General features: G+C 48.8%; 1 protein-coding gene across 5 annotated transcripts in view; it reads left to right on the forward strand.

Annotated features, from left to right (window-relative positions):
- ACSL6 (acyl-CoA synthetase long chain family member 6) overlaps positions 1-12,408 on the forward strand; it is a 60,053-nt gene that overhangs the window by 24,648 nt on the left and 22,997 nt on the right. For 3 of the 5 annotated variants that reach the window (XM_044780719.2, XM_014856798.3, XM_044780722.2), the window contains exons 9-13: positions 104-155; positions 8,233-8,306; positions 9,846-9,923; positions 11,375-11,509; positions 11,897-12,031. In XM_044780719.2, the coding sequence (XP_044636654.2) occupies positions 104-155; positions 8,233-8,306; positions 9,846-9,923; positions 11,375-11,509; positions 11,897-12,031 (474 nt within the window). Of the gene's footprint in view, positions 1-103; positions 156-8,232; positions 8,307-9,845; positions 9,924-9,980; positions 10,059-11,374; positions 11,510-11,896; positions 12,032-12,408 lie in introns of all 5 variants that reach the window. The other 2 variants (XM_044780721.2, XM_014856799.3) reach the window with 1 other exon arrangement.

A 12,408-nucleotide genomic window follows, 5' to 3' on the forward strand; every position in this document is an offset into this window, starting at 1 on the left:
TGGGAGTGCACAGAGGGGCTGGCTGGTGGAGGGGTCCAGGGATCTTGGGGCCTGGCTGGCCACACTGGGTCTCTTTAACACACGCCTCTTCTCACCTCTGCAGCCCCCAAAGCCCAGTGACCTCTCCATTGTGTGTTTCACAAGCGGTACGACAGGTAAGCAGAGGCACCCCACTCACCAGCCAGGGCCACCTGCACTGGTCACTGGCAACCTTGGCGAGGTGACTGCAGAGGTCTCTAGTGCCCTCTGTGGGATGGGCTGAGCCTTGTCCTGTGCTTGGCTCCAGATGTTGGGTCCCTCCTGCGGTTCCCAGTGCCTAGAATGAGGCAGCATGGGGTGGCTGGATGCAGATGGACAGTGTGGACTGGGAGGTCCAGAGTCGGGGTTTGACACTTCCTGGAGCTGGGGCCAGAGGTGGGCTGGGCAGCTGGGTCCTGTTGTTCCTTTATGAAAAGTTACTCTCACCCCTCTGCTTTCTGCCCCTGCCTGGCCTTTGGGCACTGGAGGCACTTTGGGCCTTTGGGCCTCAGGGACTGGAGAAGGAGTGTGGGGTTTGGTGGCTGAGAGCCTGGATTTGAATCCCACCTCTACCACTTGCTGTGAGGCTACAAGCCAGTCACCTAACCTTCTACCGCCACTGTCCCAGATTTCTCACCTGTGGCGAGGGTGGTTAAAGATGCCAAGTAGGAGAAGGGGTGGAGTGTGAAAGAGCAGCACAGATGCTCTGCTGGCTGGGGCTGGTATGTCATGGGCAAGGCTGTCAGGAAGAGAATAAGCAGAAATGATGCACCCCGTGCCTGGTACTGACAGAGGTGCACATGCATCAGCATCAGTGTGAGCAGCCAAGGAAGCCTTCCTGGGGGAGGCAGAATACACATGAGGACCATAGCCACGGGCACAGGACTTCAGTCTGCAGTGCCTTGTTCACCCTGTCACTGCTCTGCAGTGGCCTCAGCACAGCTGGTAAGGCAAGCAGGCGTGGGAACTGTCCAAGGGGATACCACCAGCAAGTGGAGGCAGAGGACTTTGCCCTGCTCTCCCAATTCCCAGCCCAGTGCTCTTCTCATTGCTGCTCTCCATCTCATCTGATGACTTGAGACGTCACTTGCCTTTGCCCTGAATGGGCAAGAACTTTCTAGCCTCCTTTTTCTAGACCAAGGACTGGCCCACCTTAATGATAGCTCTTGATGGGCTGTGAACTTGGGCTCCCCACGCCTTCCACAGATGCAGCCTCTAAGGCATTTGGCAGATGCTTGACCAGCCCCACAGGAAGGACTATTCATGTGGGTGGATCATGATAAACATGGCTTTATTGAATTGAGATGGATTTTTGCCGTTAACTCAAGTGGGTTTGAGGATTTCCACCACATTCTGCTAAACCCTGTCAGAAAAGAAATAACACAGCCCTCGCTCTCCAGGAGCTGCCATCCAGAGCCAACCTAGAATTCAAAAATGCCCTTCAAGTTGATGTTAGTTTTTGTCATGAGTTTCACAACGTGAAATTTTGGTGACATGTCCCTCCACACTGGGTTGGGGAGCAGGTCACTGCTGTGGCCTTTAGCTTTGGACCCTTGCCATCCAAGAGTGCCTTCAAGCTTTTAACGGGTCACTTGGTCACAGATGCTGACCCTATATCTGGAAAAGAATTTCACAATGCAGAAATGTACTGTTGCCCAGCTGGAGAGGGCAGGCCTCATATCCAATGCTTTTCCAGACCATGTAATCACAGTCGAAAGCTGAGCCATCCTGCCGAAGCTCTGTGTGGTGGAAGCGGGATGAATGGAGCCTGGGAAACAGGTTGTGATTTAGTGTCCAAGCCTCCCACCCCAAAAGTGTGGCCGGTGCCAGAGCAGAGCTGGGGGAGTGAGTAGGCCTCTTGCTGAATGCTTGGGTTTTCCTGGTGTTAGCCTGGGTGTGTGCTGTGCCCCTGATAGTCAGCCTCTTGTCAAGCCTATCAGCCATGTATGTCCTCACCATCAGCCCCAGATACAGCTTCCCTTCTGCACTGCCTGTCCTGGCTCCCAGCTTCATCAAGAGCCATGTTGTTCTTTCAGGGAGGAAAGACGGAAAATATGATCTGAACCTGACATTTGGCTTATGATTCTGGCAGAATCATTCTGGGAAGATTTTCTTTTTGGCATGTGATGGGAACATATGTGGAGATTCCCAGAATAAGCCAGTGCTTCAGAGCCCCTGGTCAAGCCAAGAAGGCCCAGGAGTAGGTGAAAACTTGGAGTTTAGCTGTACTCAGGGATGGCTAATGGGCGGGTGTATGATTGGCTATTCATTTCACAATAACTATTAGCTAAACTGGAAACTGAACCTCACCCAAAAAAAGATAATTTAGGGGTGTAACATAGTCCAATTTGGGAAATTTGGCCCCATGAATGACAGTTAAGATGTTCCCTATGAGTTCATGTACCTTATCTTCCCAGAGGAGAAAATACAGTGGTTTTTTAAAACATATCCTGTTCAGTCTATGTGTTTTTAGTATTCTTTTTCTAATTTATGTAGATTCATTCATTTAGCTCATTTATTGAGCATCCACTATGCATCAGACCTAGTGTTGGGGGCTGAGGACACAGGGATGGACGAGACACAGCCCTACCCTTGTGAGCTCACAGCTCATGTCATCAGGCATTTCAATACAATGCAGTCACTGCCTCGAGGGTCTGCATCCCAGGATGCATGCAGTACTTGGCCACCTAGAGGTCAGAACAGCAGGGAAGAAAGGGTTCCCAGAGGAAGTCGATCGAAGCAGAGTCCCGAAGGATCAGCAGCTGAAGGAAAAGAGGGGGAAGGACATTCTCCACAGAGGGAACAGCATGTGCAGAGGACTGGTGGCAGAAACGAAAATGTCACTTTGAGGCAGAGTTGAGTGAGGAAAAGAGAGGTCTGGGAGCAGGGCCTGGGAACACCGGCGGGAGGAGAATGATAGGGGTAAGAGTTTCAAATGGAGGCTGAGCAGGAGCAGCCAGAGAGGCTAGAGAAGAATAGAATCTGTCAGCATTGTCTAGTGACTAAGTTGTACCCATAGCATGCTGCCACAAAACGCCTGCTGGTGCTCTTGGCAAAGGCTAATCATGGGCTGGGGACTGGAAACAGAAGCTGATTGTGGTGGACTGAGGAGTGAATGGGAGGTGAGGATGTCAGTTCAGCAAGTGTGAACAATTCTTTCAAGAAGTTTGGCCATGACACCAAAAGGCATGCTCCATAGTGTTTATAGCAACAGTATTTGAATAGTCAGAGTCTGGAAATAACTCAAATACCCGTCAGCAATAGAATGATATGCCTACAAGTATTATACCTCAATGTTGTGTGAAAGAAACTAGGCACAAAAGATTGTACAATTTCTTTAATGTAAAATGACAAAACACAACAAACTATTCTATGGTTTTGGAAGTCAGGATAACGGGGCCCTGGAATGCTGGTGATGTTCTATTTCTTGATCTGGGTGCTGGTGGCACAGGTAAGTTCAATTTGAAAAACAATCTATTGAGCTGTACACTTATGTGGACACTTTTCCATATGTATGTTATGCTGCAAGAAAAAGTTTATTTAAAAAAAAATCAGCTGTGTAGGAATGACAGGGAGCAAGGGTGGCAGCTGGTGGAAGCCATGGGGTTGAGGGAGGGTGGGGTTTTTGTTGTTTTCCTGGAGATACTTGAAAGTGTATTTCTTATAGTTGAGAAGGAGCCACTAGGGATAGAGGAGAGGGAGGTGATGCTCAGCAGAGCAAGGGGGAAGAAGGGAGAAAGAGAGGATTCTGGGAGGCCAAGAAGATGTGGGGAGCCCTCCTCTGTGGAGTAGGAGTCAGGGGTCCTGGCCTGAGGGTGAGAGGAGTCATGAATAGATCAGAGTCGAAAGGGGCACAGTGTGAAAGTTTTGTGAAGAGAACCCTTCTGGACTGGAGGCCGTGAGCCTCAGGGGCCACGTTGTGGGAGGGGTGGAAAAGATGGGCAGCTGGGTTGGCTTGGTGGCATTATCAGACTAGGGTGTTCTAGAGGAAGCCTGGGAGCTGAAGCACTTGGCAGGAGAGAGTGGCTAAAGTGAGGGACACCAGAGTCCAGCCTGGGAGGGAGAGATGAGAGGAAAGATAGGTTGGGGAGGATCACATGTCTGGAGTTCTATGAAAGGGTCTCAGCTTGAGGGAGCTGGCCGGGTCAGTTCTTAGCGGTGGCAGTAGGGGTAGGAGTCTGAGGAGGATGTGGAGGCCACTGGAATGGGGCATCTTTTCTATTCCAGTTGAGGGTGCCCAGGAAAGCCCAGTCATCTGCAGTCATTTAGCTGAGCATGTACATGCCCATCAGCCCTACAGCTGGGGCTGCTTAGAGGCAGGCTCTCTGGAGAAAATACTCACCTTGACCTATTCATTTTGCACTGTTCGGTTCAAGACTTTTGTGATCACAGGCATAAAACTATCTCCACACTCCTGCTGGATGGTTTTAGGAGAATTTCTTAACCTTTCTTAAGCCTCAGTTTCCTTAGATATTAAATGAATACATCTAATACCTGTATCATAGGGTTGTTTCAAGAAATAACTGAACTACCGTGTATGAAATACCTAGCACAGTGCCCACACTAGTGGGTGTTCAGTGATTGGCTGCTACTATAGTTATTATCTGTATTCCTACTGGCCCTCAAGTCTGATTTGTAAAAAATTGGTAGATATGAGATTGATGAACGTAAGACTCAATCCTAAAGAATGTTTAGAAGCCTCTAGCAGAGAGACGAACACTGTGTTTGCCTTGTAAAATTTCCAGAGCACTTATGTCACCCATATCTTTTGTAACCCACCTTTGACTGTGTGAAAGTGGAGACAAGCAGCCAGAAGAGCCCCCAGCCAGAGGGCCCAGCACTGCTCCCAACCTGGACTCCTGCCCCTGCGAGAGAGACCTGGAGCTTAGCTTCACCCCACAGCTGCTCTCACTTGGAGTGCATGTCCATCTAGGGCAGATCTTCACTGATCTGCACATACCTTTCTGCTATCAGCCGTGGGTGGGCCGCCCAGGAACCCCAGCTGAAGTCAAAATGCCATTTGCAAAACCTGAAACTAAGAGAGTTATTGCTGTCCGCAGCTGGAGAGAAGTGAAATGCAAGGATGGCCAACTTATGCTTAGAAGGTGGGAAATGGACAGTAGGTCTCATACTGCTAAGACGTTGGGGCCTGGGTGGCATCACCTCCCACTGATGTGGCACCAGAAAAGGAGAGAACCAGAGGAAACGTTGATTTTGCAACTTTATGCATAGGTCTAGCTAAGAATGCTTTGCCTTTTCCCCCATGTGAGCAACTTGGAATATTTTCCATATCATGTGTAAAAGAATTGCTGCCAGAGGTATGTAGTTGTCCTGAATCAGAGACACAAGCAGAGCTTTTCCAAAGGCTCACCTCTGACCTCCCAACTTAGACCTTGCAGTCTTCTCCCAGGATTTGTTGTCAACATTCACTTCTCCTTTATCCTTTGGGACCGCATCTAGACATGACTTGAGGAAATAATTTGAACATTTCTGGGAATATTTAAAAATTCTATAACTCAGAAGTTTATAAAATTTTTTTCATATACACAAGAAAACATTTGTTTCTAAAAGGTATAAACTTTTCTCGTCATGTTGGAGAGGAAGAGGGCTTGTCTAAGTAAGCAGAATTGAATAACTACTACCAATGTATGTGTTCGGGCCTGAACTCAGTGGAGGCTTTAGATACTTTTCATGAATGAAGACAACTTTTTCATCAATGAATACAACCCTGAGGTTGTATTAGGCATAAGCAAGTCAGCCAATCTCGCAAATCTAAAGCTCTGTAGCCCAGGACCATATTTTGTGACAGTTCTGATTTCATATTTAGTATTTTGGGGATGTCCCTTAGAAAATTCCAAAACTTGAGAATCCACAGGTGAAAATTTCCAGGTGACACTGTCCAATAGTTTCTGGGCACAGGGACTCAGGGCAATTTCTTAATATGGGCCTGGGTTTGAGGAAAGATGCTGGAATGAAAGAAGGACCAGCAGAGGTAACACAGATCCCATGGATCTTATTGTTTTCAAAAGGAAGATATTTTAACATCTACCTATTACAAAATGTGACTTTAAAAATCCTGTAACCTTCTGTGTCCCCCAAAGTCATCTATGTGATTTGCAATACAGATGTAAGTGCCAGAGCACCTGTTGAAACCCCGCCCACCACACATCTTGGTTAGACAGAGATGGGGCCATTACTGATGCTCTATGTCTCTGACAAATGGGTTACCAGTAAGTTGAGCAAACAGGCCTCATGGGATATAATCATGAGAGTAATTTTATTTTTGTCTCCATCTGTTCCTTTAAACTTGCTTAGTGGGGGTAGTTCTTTTTCTGCCCCAGGATAAAAACATAGGCATCTCATGCCTTTTCTGGTCACTCTCAGGTAATAAAAACCTCCATGGTCATTGTAAGTCACAAACACGGTCTTAATTCAGAGTTGCAAGTGTCAGTCCAAAATGAGTCAGTCCACTTCATTGTGCCTTCTCCCGTGCCCAGCTCGGCTGGCTGCAGGCTTGGTGGGGAAGGTATGGTCTGCCTTTTCTGTTTTCGCTGGTGTTTCTCCTCCTCCTCTAGCTGCTAATGAAGGTTTCTGCCCTCTCCCAACAGGTGGAAGTTGGGAGGGAAAATAAGAAAGTGGGAAAGGGAAGTTGGGAGATAATTTGGGGCAAACGTTTAAAACTCACTCTTTAGACACTTTCAGGAATTTTCTTGACATAGGCTGAGCCCTTCCTATGGTTTTCTGTTCTCTAATCCACTTCAGCTTCTGCCTCTGCTGTGCATTTTATTGCTTCCCCCAGTAGGGGGGTGGTGTGGGGAGGGGGCGGGACGTCCCTTTGCCCTGGCAAACTGGCCTTGTGGACAAGACTCCTTTTTAACTCACCATTCCCACCACCACTCCCTCAGACTGATGTGCCTTGTGCAGACTCCATATCCAGTTCCTGGGATTTATTATTTTTTGGCAGCTGAAGCCTTCTTTACCTTTCTCATTGGGTCCCTCAGCTTTAGGGAACACAGTCAGTGTCTGAAGCAATCCCATTTGGGTCTAGATTAGTTTGGGTTTCAGGTTAGGGTTGGGAGAGACCTTCTCATTCCTCCCCTTTGATGGGCTGTAGAAATTGGTGTAGCTCTCTCCAAAGAGATCCTTCTCACAAATTCTCAATCTCTCTCTCTCTCTGTCTTATTGAGGTGAAATTCACATGGCATAAAATTAACCATTTTAAAGTGAATAATTCAGTGGAATTTAGTACAATACTCTCTTAATCTCCTCTCACTTAGCCCTTTTATTGCCTCTTTCTGGGTGAGGGTTGCAAAGTTAACATATTGGTTTATTTGATGTTTCCTGGGTAAATTCTGCATAGTGGTCTGGCCTCTCACTTTTGGTGTTTCACAGCTATTGTATCTGCTGCCTCAGCGGAAACTTAAAATTAACATCTTTTCTACATGGATTATATCCTTAGACCATATAGATGCCCTATGAGGTGGGTATCATCGTCCCTGTTTTATAGGTAAGGAAATAGAGAGGAGAAATGGCTTGCCCATGTTATGCTAGCTGTGAGAGGCACGGTCAGGATTTGAGCCCAGTCAGATCTGCCCAGCAGCAGCAGCAGGGTTGTGTCCACCCTGACATGGAAGAGTGGCCGAGCTGGCCTCCCTTTCCACCCGGCCTCTGAGTTGTCCTGGCAGCCCCAGGCTTCCTCACAAGCAGCAGTGAAAGGTAGTGCCGAGACAAAGCAGGAACATCTGTGTCCCATCTCTGCTGATGAGCAGGCAGGAGGGGCTGCTTCAACCCTCTGTACCTCCAGCCTGGCCTGAGCCTGGGGCCTTCCCAGGTTCCAGATGCAGCAAAGAAGTCCTCTGCCAGCAGAGTTGGCTACTAGATTCTGGAGACTAGACCTGCTCAGGCCCAGAGAACAGCATAGGGCACTGGGTGTATGTGAGGACCCAAGAGCCTGTGCTCCCTGAGGGAGGCAGGAGAGGGTAAGGGGCAGGCCACAGGTTGCCAACGCCTCAGGCCTTGAGGCACCCCACCTGTGCAGCTGTGTTACCTGCCATCTGGTCCCAAGATGGTGGGCTTTGAATGTCTACAGGATGAAGGTCCAGCCAGAGCTCGGCTGGAGAGCCCTGGGTGTTTGGGACTGCCGACTCGGGCAGTGTTCTCAAGGAGTGGCTCTTGAGCTTCCAACTAATTTGCCTTCTTGCTTTCTCTTTTCAGGGAACCCCAAAGGTGCAATGCTCACCCATGGGAACGTGGTGGCTGACTTCTCAGGCTTTCTGAAAGTGACAGAGGTGAATAAAGTAGACTCGCTAATGCGGGTGTCTCTTGAGGACACCCTCAAGCCTCAGAGGCTTTTTGTGTTTGTTTTCTTTTTGTTTTCCTGATATAATCTGAACTGCCTTTCACAAGCAGGAGTTTCTGTTCTCATTAGAGCAACCCCCTTCTTACAGACACTTTTAACTGCAAACACTGAAATGATCTATACCTGAAAAATATTCAGTTTATTTCTGAGTGCTAAGATCCCAGGAAAAAAAACCATTTTTTTTCTTTTTTAACTTCAAAAATTGAGATACCTGTGGTTTTGTGTGTACCTTTATTTAGAAAGTAATCCCTAATAACTTACTTGTTTTTCAAGTAGGTCAGGGTTTAATTCAGTCGTTTTGTGTTTAAGGACTACTAGAGTCTGAGAAACAGCGGCAACTGCTAATTTATAAGGCTGTACTTAAAAAGGTAAATCAAAAATCAAAAAAGCCTGATATCTCGGCCTGAAAAAAGCATGTTAGCATTTTATAACCAGCTAGGAAAGAAGGACCTTTTCCCACAAGTGGTGAGTATCCGAATGTCCTACAGTTTCCTTAAGGAGAAAGGAATGTATCTTTTCATATAAGTTAGGCTTTTTCTTTGCTGTGGAGAAATCACTATCCACATTCGTGCCAGATGGCGTTATGGAGCATATGCCCCAAACAGTTATATATTTTGGTCAAAAAAGGTGAAAGAGGTGAAAGACTGCTGGAGAGCCCAAGTCAGGAGCCGTGAGCCAGGTCCCCAGGGCTTGTCCAAACACATCCAAAAGCCAGCCCAGGAGAATGAAGGCCTCTGCAAAAAGGCAGAGAGCAGGGAAGTCCAGCAAAGGAGAGCTCCCAAAGGCACGGCCTGTCCTGTCCTTGAGCCCAGGCCTTGTGCAGGCCCCCCTGGCTGTCGCAGCCCCTGCCCTGAGGTCAGTCCCATCTGTGAGAAGAGGGCTAGGGTGCACAGCAGGCCTGCCTCTCAGCCATGGCTCGTGAGGCCTGGTTCAGCTGTCTGGGGCCTGACCTTGCCCCCAACTCTGTCCCCGGCTCGTATCTTAGCCACAGTTGGTGTAGATTTAGGGTTCTCTGGGCCCATTTCTCTGAAAGAAGGACTAGGAAGTGCTGACAAGCCGAGACCCTCTGAATCCCAGCCGACTGCCTGCAGTGAGGCGCAGGCCCTCCCCAGAGGAGACTCGCTGCGGAGCTGGGCTCTGCTGGTTTGTGTGTGCTTCATTTGGCTCTTTGCTTCTGCAGATAACCTAGACCCACTGGCGCTGCGACCTAACACTCCGCTTCCTACGCTGCCTGTCTCTCTGTCTCTCTTTTCTTCCTGCACCTTCTTCCTCTCACTCTTTCTCTCTCATTTTTTTCTCTCTCTCATCTCACCTCTCTCTCTGTCTCCCTCCCCCCTTCCCCATTTCCCTTCCCCCTCTTCCTGTTTGCCCCTCCAGGACCATTTTCTCTTTATTGTTTTATGACTCTCTTGTCGTCTTCCTGTCAGTGTTTTCTTTCCTTTCTGTCTCCCATGCCCGGCACCTGCAGAAAGTGATCTTTCCGAGACAGGACGATGTGCTCATCTCCTTCCTGCCTCTGGCTCACATGTTTGAGAGAGTAATCCAGGTAAGACGCCTGCCCTACTGACCGGGCCTTGCCTGGGCTCCTTCTGTTCTCTTACAGAGTCAGTGGGCTCCCACTCGTGCGGATGTGCACGTTTCCTATTTGCCTTTAGCACACATGTTTGAGCGAATGGTGCAGGTAAGGCCCTGGCTCCAGGGAGGCACAGTCTGTGCCCAGAACCCAGAACCCCAGCAGGCTGTCACTTGTCACTGGTGGTGTGAAGTAGCACTAAACTGCCCTGTCCTCAGAAGGTACCTCAGGGGTCAGAGGACCTTGGCCACCCCACCTGTCCCTCTCAAGAGCATTGCTCCAGGGAAGACCCCAGGCCAGCCCTGTCTTACCTGTGGACACACCTCAGCTGAGAGACACCCCAGCTGATGCATCTACTCAGAGCATCACAACTTTGCAGAAGTGCTCTACTGTTCTAGCTCTCGGCTGTGTGGCTCTATATATGGCCAAACACTTATATTCCATAACTTCCATAACTCACCAATTCCTAACAAAGAAAACAAGATGCTAAAGTTGGGGAATCAGACAGTCATGGCCCCTCAGGCTGTCAATGGGACTAGCATTATGAATGGCCCTGAGACAGGCCTTATGGGATTGCAGAGGGGACGCAGGCTTGGGTCCACATGAGGTTCTGAGGACAAAGAATTCTCCATGTATGTCACTCAAGGAATCAACCTGTGAATAAACTGTGTCTTCTAAGCCTCTCCCATTTTGCCTTGGGGGAGATCTGGTATAATAGGGCATGCTTTCCAGCTTTCCAGACCTGGATTAGAATGCCAGCAATTACTGTGAACTGGTTTTGTGACTGGGCAAGTCCCTTTACCTCTCCAACCTTTGCGTTTCTCACCTATAAAATGGATATTAGAAATACTGGCTCTCCTATAGGGTTGCTATGAGCATTAAAGAAAGGAGGATTATATTAAGCCTCTGGCATACTCTTAGTCCCTTTAGCAACCAGCCAGGTCCCCCTTAGCCTCCCACAGCCAACATTAGCAGCATCTCCTGTACTCATGGGTACCGCAAACCCTTCAGAGTTGGTGAGGTGTTCCTGGGGAAATCCGCAGACGCTCTGAGAGCTGGAGCAGACCCATTGATAGGATGTAGTATGGCTCAGAGAGCTAAGGCCCCTGTCCAGAGTTTAGGAGTGAACATGAAGGGGCAGGCACCAGTGAGACTGGCTGCTCTGTCATCTCCCAGAGGCTCAGCATTCCACTCTGTCTCCTGCTGCTTCTCTCTGTGCCTGAGTGGAACTTAGTAGGGAGGTGGGGAGGTGGCAGGGAGTTTGTCACCTCAGATAGCATTCTTCAATGTCCCATGGCAGCAGCCAGAGCTGGGTTAAGGGGTCTTGGGCGCCCTCCATGTAGGGCAGAACTTTAGACAGCTCTGGACTGTAGCCAAGACTGACCAGCCTGAGGGACTCCTCCTTTCCTGTCCTTTCCCTCCAGTCTGTTGTCTACTGCCACGGAGGGCGCGTCGGCTTCTTCCAGGGAGACATCCGTCTCCTCTCGGATGATATGAAGGCTCTTTGCCCCACCATCTTCCCTGTGGTCCCACGACTGCTGAACCGGATGTACGACAAGGTGAGCCCTCCAGGGAGTCTCTGCCCAGGCTGAAAAGCTGCTTATCTGCTGTATGGACAGGGTCTGGAACCCCATGCAGGCTTTCCACACCTCCATCCTCAGGTTCTGGAAGTTGCCTCTTCTCTTGAATGCCCTAACTCTCATCCTTGCTATTCTCCAAAACCCTGGTTGTGGTTGGGGAGATTTTTTCAGGAATTGCTATCCCCACAACATGCCCAGACCTTGGTAGCATTAACCTTTAGCTGGATGTCACACATTCAGTGACCTCCTACAGGGGCAAAATAGAGCATGGCTTCTCTGCTGGCCAGTCTGGGCCTTCTTCCTGGGGGGTGTGTCTAGAGGTGGCACATGCAGCCCCAACAGCTGTTTCCAACTTCTGTTCCCTAGATCTTCTGCCAAGCAGACACACCAGTAAAGCGTTGGTTCCTGGAGTTTGCAGCAAAGCGTAAACAGGCTGAGGTCCGGAGTGGAATCATCAGGAATGACAGTATCTGGGATGAATTATTCTTTAATAAGATTCAGGTAAGAAAATGAACAAGTGATTGTAGAGTGACACCCAAGTGTCCAATGGGTGACCTTACAGAAGAATTAAAGAAGTTCATCCCAGTGGCCTGTAATCTTATAAAATAATAAAACTCATTTGCTAATGAAATCAAAGCTTAAGCTACCATTGAAATCTAAAAGGGCTCATTTCTGTTCTTTAGAGATGTGTTATATTTGCCAAAAGGCAACCAGCAAGAAGGGCTCCTGAAAAGTAGGTTGCTTGACCTCCACAGGCATCAGAGCAACTCTGCCCTTGATGGGTCAAGTCCACCAAGGGGGCTTGAAGATTCTCTCGCCCCTCCCTGTAGCCCTGGCCATGGTGGTTTTCCAGCAGCTCTAGGTTCTAGCCAGATGAC

Source organism: Equus asinus, chromosome 9 (assembly GCF_041296235.1).
Source record: "Equus asinus isolate D_3611 breed Donkey chromosome 9, EquAss-T2T_v2, whole genome shotgun sequence".
NCBI classification, from domain to species: Eukaryota; Metazoa; Chordata; class Mammalia; order Perissodactyla; family Equidae; genus Equus; species Equus asinus.